We start from the raw sequence: 14,119 nt of genomic DNA, 5'->3' as shown, positions 1-14,119 counted from the left end.
AATTTGGAAGGGAATAAATGAAAGTGAGCGTGACTCACACTCAGGGAGCAGAATCTCCAGTGCTGATTTAGGAGGCAGCTGAGCACAGCTCTGTATTTCCAGAGAGTGTGTGTGATTTGTCCTTGATTTGTGGGCAGGACCTGTGTCCTCTTGTGCAGACTTTGAGAATAATCAGATCTTGCTCTTCTTGTGTCCTTGCTGCTCTTTTTGTGTTCACCCGGGCTTGGTGCAGGGCTGGGCTCCATGCCTCGACATCTCTCCTACTGCTGGGTCTGCTCACCCGTGCTCGTGTCACCTCCAGCTTTTTGCACGTGTGTTAGAGCCAATTGGGAAAATGGTGTCCTCTCTGATTCGGTAGCATTGGAAGAAAATTTGGGAAATTTTGAGATTAAAGGAGAATCCACTCACGTTTTTTACTGATGTGTTGGGCTTGCCTTTTAAATTTTGGGGGGGGAGGAGGATTGCTGAAAGAGTTTGATGAATGTGGCTTGTGCTAAATTCTTGGTGTGTACCTGATGGCTCAAAAAAATCCAACTTTTCAGTGGGATCAAGTTTCGAGGTTGGAGTTTTGTCAAGCTCCAGTGGCTGACGCCCAGTCTTCCTCCTCCTCTTGCTGTGATGCGGGTCCTCCAGCCACCAAAAAAGCTGAGCTGAGCCTCCCCGAGCCCGGAGCAGTGTCTGCTGGGGGTCTGGTCTCTGCCTCCTCCTACCTCTGCCCCAGCCCCTAGCCCAGGCTTTGCTAACCCACATCCACAGTTCATTTGAATTACCCGTGTGAGAAGGAAGATTGAAGATGCACCGAAACATGTGATTTCACTCGCTGATACCTCCCAGATTGCTGAGAAGCATTTGCTTGGACTTGAAAGACGGAGGAAACATTGAATATGAAGAAAGGGATATTTTTTCAAAAGCCGAGGCTTATTTCCAGTCTTGCTGATATCAGCAGCACCACTCCCCGTGATGCTAGTGAAAGCAGCATTAGGCTTATTTCCTACTTAGGCTGTGTTTGGCAAGGCTACCTAGAGCAGCTGCGGTGCTGGTGGCAGCACACGGTTAGAGGAGCACAGAAGGCAATCGGAGACCTTCCCGTCTCGTGCCATTGGTACCGGCTCTCCAACTGTCCCCACTTCAGGGCAACCCTGGCAACAGAGCAGCATCTTCATCCTTTGCTGGGAGGCTGGAGGGCTGTGAGCCCAGGGCCTGACCAGACCATCAGAGTCTGCAAAGGGCTGGCTGCGGCAGCCATCACCCGTATTGAGTCACTCTCTTGCTTCTTCATGTTCTCACCTTCAAGCCTGATGGCATCTCCTCTCTCTTTGCTGTTGCAAGGGCAGAGTTTTAGCCAGGTGAGCAAAGCTGCGGGTCCAGCCGGGACCATCTGCTTCCTGGTCTCCGGACCTGCCCTAGACAAAGGAGCAGCTCCCACGCGCTTCCCTTCCCCAGATGCTGCAGGACCCCAGCCCTTGTCCCCCCCACTGCTGGGGTCCTCCCCAGGCTGGCTGGGCACACTTACAGCAATGGGGCTGGAACTGCTAACACCACCCAGAGTGAGACCCAGCACCCTTGGGACCCCTCTGAAAGGGAGCCAGGAGAGCCAGGGCAGCTTCAGGCAAGCCTAACCATCCCCTCCAGCCCATGGCCAGTGATGGCACCCGTCTCCCAGTGCAGGGCCCAAGCTGACTGCAGGGGCTGAGCCATCGCTGCAGAACCGCTTTGCTCCAGTGACTAAGGTAGGACATAGCAGCTCCCTGCAGGATTTGACTCTTCAGAGTGTGTCCTCGCTTTGACAAGTGGCTGGAGCTCAGGAGCACCTGCATATCCCCACTGAGACCCCCCCACCTTCTGTCACAGGACAGGCTGGCTGGAACAGAGCGACAGGAGGATGGATGAAGGGGATGGGGCTGGGACAACCACCTGGCAAGCTGCAGGTTGTCTGGGGCTGTCTTGCCCTGCCAGGCTCTGGGGCAGGGAATGCCAGGTCTGGAAACGTGGGCTGTGACCCCTTGGGGCTGCAGCAAGAGCTCGTCGTGGGGCTCTGGATTAGCGGGGTCTTCATGCTGATGGTGCTGCGTAGAAGCAGGAGTATTAATGTCAGGCCCCAGCGAGTGGCTCATTACAGTTGTGTTTGTCAGCAACACCACGCAGAGAGAGCAGAGGTCTGAGATAATGCAAATGCCACAGATTTGTCCCATAATGAAAGCAGCTACTCAATCTTGAGGCCAGGCTCCATGTGTTGGTGGTTAATGTTTAACGGGAAAAAGCCTAGAGCAAAGGAATAAAGTAAGAAATATTTAATTCTACAGTGTTGGTTTGCACCATATGTTTTCCACTTAATAAATATTTTAGGCACTTATGCTCAACAAAGATGGGCTCTGTCGTCCGTGGGCCTGCGTGTCTTTGCTTCCCCTTGGCGAGGCAGGTCCTGGGCTCCCCACCCTCTGCCAACCTCTTCTCCAGGCAATCGGGGGCAGATTTCTGCCCAATGGCCCCATCTCAGCCTGCAGAGCCCCTGCACAAGGCCCAGCTCTGTCTCAGCCAGGAGAGGATGGAGCAACACAGGGGTCCCAGCCCACCCGGGGGCCAGTGCTGTTTGGTGGGGGCCAGGGGACACCCCGAGGGACGTGCTCCTGGTTGGCCACCCCAGCCCTGCCTTCTCCCAGGGCCCCAGCCAAAGGGGGTCGGGGCAGGGGCTGGGTGCTGGTGGGGGCTGGGGGAGCCCAGTGCTGGGGGCTGAGCGAAGGGCCCCCTCATGTTTCTCCTTGCTGGGGCCAGCTGGACTCCTTGCCTCTTGAAGCCGCTCTCTGGGGCAGGTGCAGCAGGATCAGACCCCATGGCCCACAGCCACAGTTTGTTTTACCCAAATACAGCCCCACGTGCTGGCAAAGCCTCACCTCCAGCGAAGGGCAGTGGGGATGGGGAGGATGGGTTTACAGCCAGGGCCGAGCTCTGGGGCTTGTGCAGGCAGCTTGAGGGGCTGTGCTGGGGCAGGGGGACACCGGGAACACTGGCATGACCCTCCCATGACAGAGGCACAGACAGCAGAAAGGGAAACCGACAGGCAATGAGGGAGATGAGCTGGCTGTCAGGCACACTGTGCTGGGGCAGGGGCTCCTCGGCGGAGGGGAGAGATGTCACAGCCAGTGCTCGGCCCCACCATGAGCTCAGTGCAGCACCATGTGGAGGATGGGGTCAGCCTGCATCCCTGCCCTCCCACAGCTCTTGAGGCACTGGGGGGGTGCGAGCGGGAGCCGGGGTCAAGGGCAGCAGAAACAAGGCTCCAGCAGTATTTGGCTGGCACTCAGAGATTGCCAGCAGTCCCTGTGGCCATCAAAGGCTTGGACAAGGGAAGGCTGCAGCACTTGGTGTTCTGACAACCTGGACAACGTGCCTTTGCATGACACCCTCTGGGGGCTGACAGCAGGGTGCAGAATATTTACGTGTATGGACTTTTTGGATGGGGCTTTAGCATCCCATGTGACCTGCCACCCTCGCAGGCTCTTAAGTGTGGGCTGCAGCCCAGGACAAGAAATGCTGCAGTTGGGTGGTACCATGTATTCCCCGGCTCCTGCGAATGCACAGCCAAATGTTTGACAGGTCCCCCTGAGCGAATGTGACACGTAGCGTCATCGCCAGGGAGAGCAAACCCTCCCATCTCCTGCTGAGCTGCCCCGTGGAGCCTGCTGTGCTCTCAAGGGCTTTGCCAGCCAGGACTCAGCTGGGCTGGCTTCTCAGCCCCATCCTGGGTTATATTAAGTAAAGGCCTTTCCTTCTGTGTTGCTGATTTACTGCTACGCCCGTGCCTGGGTAACCCCGAGGTTCACGGTCTGCATTTTGTCAGAGGTTTGGAGGACGCCAACTGTGATTGCCATAGAGAGCATGCCAGGACCAGGGATGTCACACATTGCACAATCTCCGCCACACACAGACATATCCAGTAACGTATATATATTATATTATATTTTTATATATATATATATATATATACACATTAACAAAGAAGTTGCAAAAAAAACCCCAACAAAAAAGGGAAAAAACATAACAGGAAGAACAACCCTCCCCCAAACCAAACCCGAAACAAGTATGTTACACATGGAAGAGGAGAGGCTGACGGGTCGCACGGTAACCAGGGGTTCACCACATCCCAAGTCTGTACAACGGAGTCACCGGGAGCAGAGGAGCCAGCGGCAGCACCCAGACCCCCCCGCAGGGGCCGTGGGAAACGCGTTCATTCATAACCCAGGGCTGCAGAGCCCGCAGGGGCTCGGATTGGCTGAAACGACTGCTGCGTCATCATACACCAGGCGGTTTTAACCAATAGGATCGCTCGCTCATGGGCTGCGGGCAAAGGCTGCGGGGGGAGCATCGCTTACGGAGCAGGGACGGGGCTGCTTCTCCCACCCTCCTGGTGACGCCCGGGTGGGGTTGGCTTTTCCAAAGCCAGGAGGGAAGAGGTGGGTGACTCGGAAAGGGCTCCCGTCCCCAGAACTGCCTGCTCGGGGTGCGGGGCTCCCCCGGGCGGGGGGGGGCACGCCAGCTCCCCGCTTCGTCCTCCCGCCTGGCCCGGGACGTGTGCGACGGGGTAGGGGGATCCCACCGCGATTAGTGCAATTTCATCAGGTGCAAATGTCACGTTAATGGCTCGTGTGCTCTGAGTTAATGGATGCGCCGAGTCCTCTAGCAATAAGCCAGTCAAAGCTGTGCCGGTGCCGGCGGAAAGCTTGGCACCTGGATTGCAAACGCTAAAATCCACCTCCAGTGCTTCAGCATTCGCTTGAGGTTGACACATTATGAGCAGCCCCGGATGGGACCGGCACACGGGGAAAAGACTTTCATAATAGCCCCATGCGGCTTTGAAAAAACATCCAACTGAAAATGGCAACTTATCCTCTTAAAATCAATTGTGTTTGTGTGCTTAGCTGTGGGGAATGGCAGACGCGACCCTGCTGCATCCCCACCCGGTGCTCGCACACTGGGGGACAGAAGAAGCAAATAAAACCGCTCTGTCCCCCCGGGAGGGATACACCACCCGCCGCAAGCCCCTGCCAAGCACCATGGGAAAGCAGCCCGGATCAGAGGCAGAATCACCCTCGGCTCGGCAGTGCGGGTGGCAGATTCCTTCCCCGCAGGGGACACCCACCTCCCTTCCCGCGGCAGCAGGCGGCCAGTCCCCAAAAAGGTCAGCCAGGTAAAGTGGAGGGATGCTGTGCTGAGAAACAGACTCTTTTTATACATGCTCTCCCTGGACAAAGCTATCGCCTGGCAGCTGCCACCGCGAGACTTAATGACAAGTGTCCCCCAGGCCAGGTCGCTGGCGGGGAGCACCCACTTTTGGACAGGGCCAACTGGCTCCAGCCGAGTTCAACCAGCCTCTCCCGCAGCCCTTGTGGGACAAACCTCGAAGTGCTGTCACCCTGTCTGAAATGGCCACCTACCCGAGGCTGGGCTTTGAGGTAGTTCCCTATCAGCAACATCCAAAAAAAAAAAGGAAAAGGCTGGCAGAACTAGGAGGTCTCAGCCTGACGGTCCCCGTGCAATGCCTCCGAGGCATCTGACAGCACCACATCCAGAGGAGCAAAAAGGGTTTTCAAACACCACGAACCAAAGCTCAAACACCAGCCCATCTTGGGCCACCGTGCTGCCTGACCTCCTCGCTTCCCCTGGCCTCCCCGCCATGCCGTGCCACGCCGCGCCGCCTGCGGTGGGTACGATGTGGCCATTCGCATGCCCACCCGCATCGAATTGTGCCACGGACCCTGGCTGCAGGTGCCCACGCTGGGTCTTTGCTCCCTGCGACACAGGGACTGGTGTGCCCAGCCCAGCTCCTCCTGGCTTTTAAGCAAATGTGGAAACTGAAGCTTGGCCAGGGGACTTGGTGCTTGCGGTTACTGGGAGCACTGGTGGCAGCTGAAGAGCTCCCAGTTACCAGGGGCTGCAGGCCCTGGGATGGATTCAGTCCTTTGCCACAGAGCAAACAGGACAGCTCCACACTCACACCACCATGGTGGAGAACAAACCAAGACCCAAGATTTGGGGTCATAAATTGAGATTTGGGGTCATTAAGCACAGGGATGGTCTTTGGGCAGGACTTGACCATCTGCTCAGCATGGGGAGGTGTGTTTTTTCTGCAGGGACCCTAGACGTGAAACTAATGGAGGTCTACACAGAGCCGCAGGTGATGGGGCACAGCCGGCTGGACCCTGCGTCAGGAAGGAGCATCTGCCAAACCTCTGTGCCAGGGGTGAGATGCTCCTCAGCTTGCTCCTTAAGGGTGGGGGCCTCCCTGACTCCTGGTGAGCTCCCAAAGGAGAAGACATGGTGGGGTGGGGGTCTGCGGCCAGCTGCCCTCCACTGTGGGACTGCAATCCCAGCCAAGCACAGGGAACACGGCCAGCAGCAGCATGCACGCAGCCAGAGAGGCAGCGGGACCGTCCTTCTCAGCGCTGCCTTCGTTCTCGCAGACCATCCACCACATAACCACCATCCACCTCATAACCAACGCCTGCGCTTGCCAAGCAGGAGGGGTCCATGCAATTATCTACCACACCAGAGAAGCTACCGAACTTCAGCCAAACAGAAAGTCCTCCCAGAAAACGATGCTCAGGTCCCCCCTGGCTCTCGAAACAAGCTACCAACAGGCTCCAGAAAGCCAATCCCTCCTGTTCCAACCTGCGCCTTGCAGGGACTCACGAGACATCCCCCTGACCGCAGCAGTGCCTCAGAAGGTCACCCGAAAACCCGCCCCAGCCTTTCCAGCCCCCAAGGGAAGACAAAACCATCCAGCTGACAATCCACTTCGGGAGAGATCGGAGCACACCACCAAGGAGTTGCACAAGCCGCACACGCGCACGAGCGGAGCTTGCCAACAGGAGTTTATTTTCAGCGCGGTTAGAGGTTCTTCCTCTTTCCCCTTAAAAAAAAAAATTGAGCTGCGTGTGGGAAGGTGCTCGCTTGCTGGAGCGTTACGGCTGCACAGCGGCTCTCCGGCACGGCTGCCAGCAGGCTCCCGGCAGCCGACTCCGACCGCCGGCACCTGCCGGCATCACTGGTGCCACCGCGGGGCACGGGCAGGGCTAGGGCAGCCTAGTGACAGGCTTTCATCCCTGATACGTACGGGGACTCCTGGGGCCTGCAGTTACACTCCTGCTGCTCTGGGTAATCGATGAAGTCTGGGGCGGGCAGACCTGAGAGGATCATCAAGGATTTGTTCCAGATGGTGAAGGTCGGACACACCGGTAGGATGAAGGAGACTTCAAACGTGTGGAGGTGGAGGGAGTTGGCCGGGTCGTAGAAGGAGAGCGCGTTGTTGTCGTAATCCAGGAGGACGCCGAGACGCTTCATCTGCGGGTGGACCTCCACCAGCATCTCCTTGTTGTTGTGCCTCACCACGAAGTTGTTGTTGCAGCGGGAGAAGACCCAAGACGAGGAATTCTTCCCGATCCACTCGTTCTTAGGGGCTGACTTGTAAGCCACGCCGATGGCGTACCTGCAAGAGAGGAGAAACTTTGCTTAGCAGCCTCCAGCCTCAGCACAGGACAAAGTCCAGCCCTGACAGCTACTGGCACCCTGTGCTTTAAAAGTCCACCCGACTGTGGAAGCAGCACGGCAACAGCTTTATGTGGCTGAAAAGCCGCTTGCAGGCTTCACTGGGGAAAAGCATCATCCCTCCCCACACAACCTCCTGCTGCCAGGCAGGGCGAGAGGCAGAGGTGACACAGCTGGGCGCTTGCAGCAGGAACCGTCCATTTTACCCCCATTGTGTGGCACAAGCAGCTTTAACAACGCAGCAGCTTGATAATGCTGCTGTAATGCCTCCCGGCTCAGCTCAGTAGCAGAGGCTTTCTGGAGATCTGCCTGGTAGGGTCTTTCCATAATAAACCCCAATTGTTTCACTTCTAAGCGTGCTTTGTGTGAAGGCGTTTTTCAGCCGGGGGCTGGATGGGAGGCTGAGCCTGATGGCAGTGAGCACTGGGAGAGGGTTCTGAGCCAGGGCTGCTGCTGTGCTTGCTCCCTGAGCCCCCCTTCCCCAACAGAGAGGGGAGACAGGCACAGCCAGAAACCACAGCCAGCTCTCTGGGTCAGGGAGAGGGGTTTCTCTGTTAATGACCCCCGAGCATCAGCTCTGCTGTTCTGCCTCAGGCAGCAGCTGCAAGCACAGGGTTCAGGGAAAGGCAAGAAGTGACACCCCTCTCCTCCAGACCCCTGGGGACACAAAGCTCCTGATCTGCTCCCCCTGCCACTGCAGAGCGGAGCTGCCAGCCTGCTGCGAGACCTTCCCTCCTGGGAGGAGAGCATCATTTCCCTGAAGTTTGTGGTCATGAGTTAGGGGACACGAAGAGAGCATGTGCTGTGCCTCTTCAGCTTTTCACTGCTGCCACTCTCTGTTCTCAAAATCCCTCTGGTCAGTTGGAAGAACCAGCAAGCTTTGGTCAAGAGTGACCAGCTGGGGAGAGCAGGACAGGGAGAAGGGCAAAGCCAGGCAACGATGCATTCCCCAAACCAGGCTGGTGTGTGCTGCGTTCCTTGCGGATCTGTCTGAGGGAGAGGAGATGTGTTTTGCAGCAGCACTCAAATACCAGCTCCTCCTCGGCTGGAGCTCCCGGAGAGGGACATGGGTTTCTAGGACCGGCTGAGTCCTCATTACACGCCACGAAGGAGGCAGCACAATGTGACAGTATCGCCCTGCCCGCAGCGCCAACGAAGGGATGGGGCGAAGCAGGGAAGGGCTGTGGGTGTCAGTGCAGGGGGCTGAGGCTTGGGGAGTTGGGAGGTGGCACTGAAGGCTGCTGAGAGCTGCAGGTCCCACTCCGCCTTTGATCAGAGCATCCTTGCTATAAGCTTCACCAGGAGTCAGGGCTCCGGGCTCGCTCTGAGTCACAGCCACAGCCGACTCAATTAATGCGGCCGTGCTCCTCCTGCACCTGAATGCACCCCTCTGCAGAGCCCAAGGAGCTGCTATATATTTGAAAGCTATTTCCTCCTCTGAAGGTCTTGCAGTATTCAGTCATCAGCAAAACAACGCCTGGAACAGATCCATTTCTAAAAAACAGCTCCAGATATAATTATTGCTTGAGAAACAACTCACAAATCAAGTTGCTGAAGTCAGAAACTGCTTTTTAATGAAGCCTACATCCCTGACTCATTCCTTCTGCTTCTGCCCAGATGTGTTTTGCAGACAGGGGCTTGGGCTTGAGGGTAAGTCTGGGCTGGGGGTGCCTGCTGAGATGCAGTAGGGAGGTGCTGTGGGGTCAGGGATGCTCCTTGCCACTACTGGGAGCAAGAAGCTGTACTTGGGGCTGTGCTTCTGTGCAAGCATCTCTGACAAGGGCACAGGGAAGAAGGCAGCAGGCTGCTGGGGAGGAGTGGGGCTAAAGCAATCCCCATTCTCGTAACCCCTGGGAATGCTGCCTTCATCACCCACGGAGCACAGGGAGGCTGGGCTCTTACCCTCCTACTCTTGCAGCATCCACCCATGGAGCCTGGACCAGAGAACAGCCCCAGCTGAGAGCAATCACTGCAGAGGAGGTGCTGCGTCCAGGGCTGCCATTGCTCCTGGTGCTCCACCAAGCCTGGTGGCCTTCAGCAGATGCCAGGCTGCCCCAAGGTGGGGACAAAGCTCTGTGTTCCTGCCAGTCGGAGGGAGACATGGACTTGCCCTCGCTCAAGAGAAACAGATTGTGGCAATGAAGGCAGCCTCTCCCGAGGCAGAGCCACACGGCGGCAGCAGCGCAGGGCGATGGAGAGCAAACAGCAAGCGAAGCATCACCCTCTGCTTTGCTCCGCTGGCCCCTTTGCCATCACAGAGCAGAGATGAATGTCCCCACAAGTAGGGGGACCTGCTGCTTGGGATGGTTTCTCCTGCCAGCCTGCAATGCTGGGGTATGAATACAGGATGAAATAGAGTGAAGCAGGCGTGGGACAGGCTCCCCCTGAGCTGCCTGCCCTCACAGGGATATTTCAGTGGCTTGCCAGGTCTTTGCAAGCCTCCCCTGGAGACACCCCTGTCTCCTCTGCTTAGCTGTGGTCCCCCTCTGCTTAGCCTTCCAGCTCAGACTTCATAACCATGTCTGCCCCAGCTAAGTGGGACCTTGCACGAGACAGCCCGGGGAGGGCACTGCACATGGGAAAACCAGCAGATTTAAAGCTCCGTGGCACCTCTGCTCTGCCATTGAGGTGAGATTTGAGCCCTAGCAGGCATTAGCAGGTTCAGCAAGTGAGGGAAATGAAGATACAAGCTTCACCTTGGAGCCTGACTGGACCAGACCCAAAGGCTTCTGGCAGAGAGGAGAAACTCATAAACCTCTTGAAAGCCACAGGCACCCAGATTTAAGGTCTCGACCACCTCCCTGCCCATGAGCAGCTCTGCCAAAACCCTGGCCTTTAACCCTAGCATGTCCCACAACATCTCTGGGGAAATCTGAGCGCCTCTAGGAGAGGGAGGGAAGACAACGGTGCTGCCTACCAGGTCGAGGATCCCACCACCACCTCCCAGTAGTGGCAGCCACTGTCAATGAAGACGTTGCCTGCTGCCCCATAGCATCCTGTCCCACTGAACCTCTCGGGCGTGTGGCTCTTCTTCAAGGAGCTCTCGTCCTTCTCCATCTGCAGCCCATCATTGGAGATCTTCAACTTCTTGTGAGCCATCTTGGGATCCAGCTTAAAAGGCTGACCTGTTAGAAGAAGACACATGGATTAGGATTTATGTTTGTTACCATCATTGTGCAGGCAGAAAATGGCAGGAAACATCTGCCCCAGGCTCTCTGGACATCCTCTGTGAGCCGAAGGTTCCCCCACCAGCCAAGGACACTGGATTACAGGTGCCCAGCAAGACGCCGAGGCTCACCCACATGCCTTGTGCACCTATTGTCACAGGCTGACCTGTAAACCATCAGTCCCTGTGCCCCCAGTGCCTGCAGCGGCTTCCCCAGCCCTGCTGGAAGGAGAAAGCAAGTCACCGCTGCCCATGCCTGCAAGCAAACCACCACCCCAGGCGCTGCCAGTGAGACGGTGGGGAGCAGGGACGAGAGCAGCACCTGCACCTGGGGCTTATTCCCCAGCCCGGGAATCACCCACCTTCCCCGACCAAACAGAGGGAAAGGAGGTGAAACTCGAAAATGCAGAGAGAAATGAGCTGCAGAGAGTGAGCTCTCTGTTCCCCAGGGAGAATCCGGCTTTGAGAGCAGCCAGGCTGGGCAGGACGGCGCGTCAGGCAGGGCTGTGTTGTCCTGGCAGGGATCCTTAAGTGAGGGGCTGGGAAACATCTGGGGTCTCCTTATTGTGTATTACCCCCTTCGATGCCTCATTCCCCATCAGAGCAACTCCCTTTTGCCCTCTGTTAATGATGTAAAATGTGGCAGAAATGGGGTGATGTTTCCAGGTAATGGAAATGGCACTGAAGATGCCATCAAGATGCACTGTGAACCAAACCTAGGCACGGCATGTAGCATGAATTCCTGAATGGATCCATACTCTATAAGCAGTAATTAGAGTTACATGAGCACAGGGAAGGGAGAACAGATCCTTAAGTGCTGGTATAACAGTACTGAATCACAGAAGCGGTACTGCAGCGTCGAGCACGTCCCCGAATCCCCATCAGCAGCCAACGCAGACTGCTCCCCGTAGCGCGCAGGCTGCTATTACATTTTACAGGAAGCACACCCGAGGTTTTCCAGCGCTTCTCCGCTGCCAAACAAAGTCTCACTGCTTGGAGAAGATAGTCTGGGCTGTGCACATGGTGGTGGAAGCAAATCAAAGGCGTTGGGTCCAGCCCGTGTTTAGCGGGGGCTGGAAGGGAGGTGTGAGCCCAGGGCCAGCCAGCCAGCGAGCGCACGCCCTGGGGCTTCCTCCGCGATTAACAGAATTGAGCTTGATGGATTCTGCAGATCTTTAATGCTGGCCTGAAACCCAACTGCAATTCCTTTGTAATGTCACCAGCACACAGAAAACCAGACCATTTCCTAATTGACACACGCTGGCTGTCCTGCTTGCTTTGATAAAACCCTCCCGGAGATCCACAGGGTCAAGGGAACGCCTGCCCTCCCTCGCGTCGATAAACACCATCTCTTCTGGGCACCAGCTCCACAACCCATTCAAAAGCAAGCACTAAGGATTTCTCTGGAAGGCTCCTGTTTTTGGTGCCATGCAGCCTCGCCACAAAACTAACCCTCACCAGCTCCCGAGTCCAGGTCTTGTGCGTGCAGGGGCGGAGGTGGGGAGGGGGTCAGGAAAAGACTTGCAAACACAGACTTACTCCGTATGGAGGGTCGGGGGATTTGGTGCATTTTCTGCTTGGGCTGCTCATGGCAGCCCTGCCAGCGATGCCCAGGCTGATGCCCAGCCCCTGAACTCCCACTGCCCTGCCAGATTGGCTCTTCTGAGCCAAGATTAGCTTTTTTTTGGGGGGGTGGGGGGTGGAATTCACAATCCCTTTTGCTTCAATGCTCTTTTTTTTTTCTCCTTTAATAATTTAGTGTCATTTTAAGACCAGATGTGGAAAGGAGAAGCCAGAAGGTTGCGTTTTGAGAAGCCCAAAATGAAGCCCTCCATTCCAGTGCAGTGAGGGGAGAGAGCCAGCGTGTATGGGGAGCCCCTCTGCTCCCTCCTCCAGCGTTTTCCCGTCACTCTCTTTGCTCTCAGTTTGGGAGAGACTTTGGCTTCTCTATACAGCACTGCTTTTTTGGTACAACTAGATGAGTTTGCCCAGCCCTGAGGATCTTCTGGTCCATCCCCACACAGTCACAGGCTTCGGGCACAGACCGTGCCTCAGTTTACCCCTCTGTACAACATGGGAGCATCCCTGGGGGTCCTGAGGGCTGGTGACTGACCCTTTCTGGCTGCTGCTGCAAAAGAAAAGCTACTCTGGGAAACTGCTGCTCCTTTCCCACACCCTCCTATGGGGAGTACGGCACCCAGCCCCAGGGGAGCGGCAGCAGGGAGCCCCGGCCAAGCCTGTGGGGACCACGCCGTTGGGAAGGGGGTGAGCATGGGGCAGTTGGGTCCCACGAGAACGGCGGGTTTTCCTATGGAGAGTCTCAGCAGGGGTGGAAATGCTGCACCAAACATTTCTGCAGTAGTCCGTTCCAGTAGCGCTGGTGACAATGTGTGACTGATGAAGGCACCGGATGGCTGTGGCAGGAGCCAGCTCTTCCGAGGCAGCGAGCCCAGCCGGGGACACTGGCGAGCAGGCACTCTGCTCTGCTGCAGCCCCTCATCGCTGGCACCACCGGGGAGCCCAACGGGGTGAGGGGCGTGTGACCGCACATTAACAACTGCTGCATAATGCAGGAAGAGCAGGCATAAAATTAAATTGCACGTGCAACTTAAAAAGCACCAGAATTAAATCCTGTGCTCTTGGCTTTGCAAATTTAATGGTGGTTTGTTTTTCCTTTTTTTCCCCAGAGGTTTCTCCATCTGTAATTCCCTATTTTTTTCTTAAAGGGAACTGCAAAAGTAGAGCCCCGATATATTATCAGCTGCATGCAAACCCACATCAACAGCGCAGCTGAGCCAAAGCAGCTGCTGAGCAGCAGCGACAGCGATCTCCTTTCCACCAGACAGGAAAAAATCCTCCGTGCTCTGCCCCAGCCCACATCGCTCCAGAAGAGACGTGTAAAATGACGGGGCTGCGTTCAGCTCTGGCTCTACAGGTAACCCCTGTGCACGGTGCACACATTGGCCACGTGCCTTCTGCGGGGCAGGGCAGGGCAGCTGGGCACAGCTCTGGTTATAGATCTGCTGCCACGGTGATGTCCTCCTGCAGCGGGGGCTTGCTCTCGGTGCCGGGCACGCTTCCCACGCTCACGGCATTTCTCACGGCTGCCTGTGCACGCCCTGGTTATGCAGAAGCGAGACCAAACCTGGGTGAGCTCCCCAGCACTCCCCTGTCACCTGCTTCCAAAGCACAGACTTCATCTGACCTCCTTATTTTTCAATGATTTCCCTCTAGAAGCCCCCAGACTATCCCTGTTTTTGCAAACAAAACCCCAAGATGTTGTAAAGAAGCAAACTGAGTTCTAGGGGATTTTGTCACTGAGTTTTCATGCAAGATACAGTAAAGAGCTTATAGATACCAGATGGGACTTCTATAGGCATTCATCTACTTTAGCGCAAAGCAAACTGAATA

At 56.3% G+C, this 14,119-nt stretch overlaps 1 protein-coding gene and 1 long non-coding RNA gene across 4 annotated transcripts in view; one reads left to right on the top strand and one right to left on the bottom strand.

Annotated features, from left to right (window-relative positions):
- Positions 1–2,137: 2,137 nt before the first annotated feature.
- MID2 (midline 2) overlaps positions 2,138–14,119 on the bottom strand; it is a 139,449-nt gene continuing 127,467 nt past the window's right edge. For 2 of the 3 annotated variants that reach the window (XM_052813451.1, XM_052813452.1), the window contains exons 9-10: positions 10,460–10,667; positions 6,822–7,483 (exon numbers count right to left, since the gene is read on the bottom strand). In XM_052813451.1, the coding sequence (XP_052669411.1) occupies positions 7,081–7,483; positions 10,460–10,667 (611 nt within the window). In that variant the 3' untranslated portion in view covers positions 6,822–7,080. Of the gene's footprint in view, positions 2,263–6,821; positions 7,484–10,459; positions 10,668–14,119 lie in introns of those variants that run through there. The other variant, XM_052813453.1, reaches the window with a different exon arrangement.
- LOC128153751 (uncharacterized) lies at positions 12,018–13,543 on the top strand. The gene is made up of 3 exons (XR_008239086.1): positions 12,018–12,182; positions 12,468–12,973; positions 13,435–13,543. It is a non-coding gene; the product is annotated as an uncharacterized LOC128153751 (long non-coding RNA).

The sequence above is a fragment of the Harpia harpyja genome, chromosome 18 (assembly GCF_026419915.1).
Source record: "Harpia harpyja isolate bHarHar1 chromosome 18, bHarHar1 primary haplotype, whole genome shotgun sequence".
Lineage (NCBI taxonomy): Eukaryota > Metazoa > Chordata > Aves > Accipitriformes > Accipitridae > Harpia > Harpia harpyja.
The sequence above is the reverse complement of the archived record's forward strand: the minus strand, read 5'-3'. Positions and strand labels throughout refer to the sequence as shown.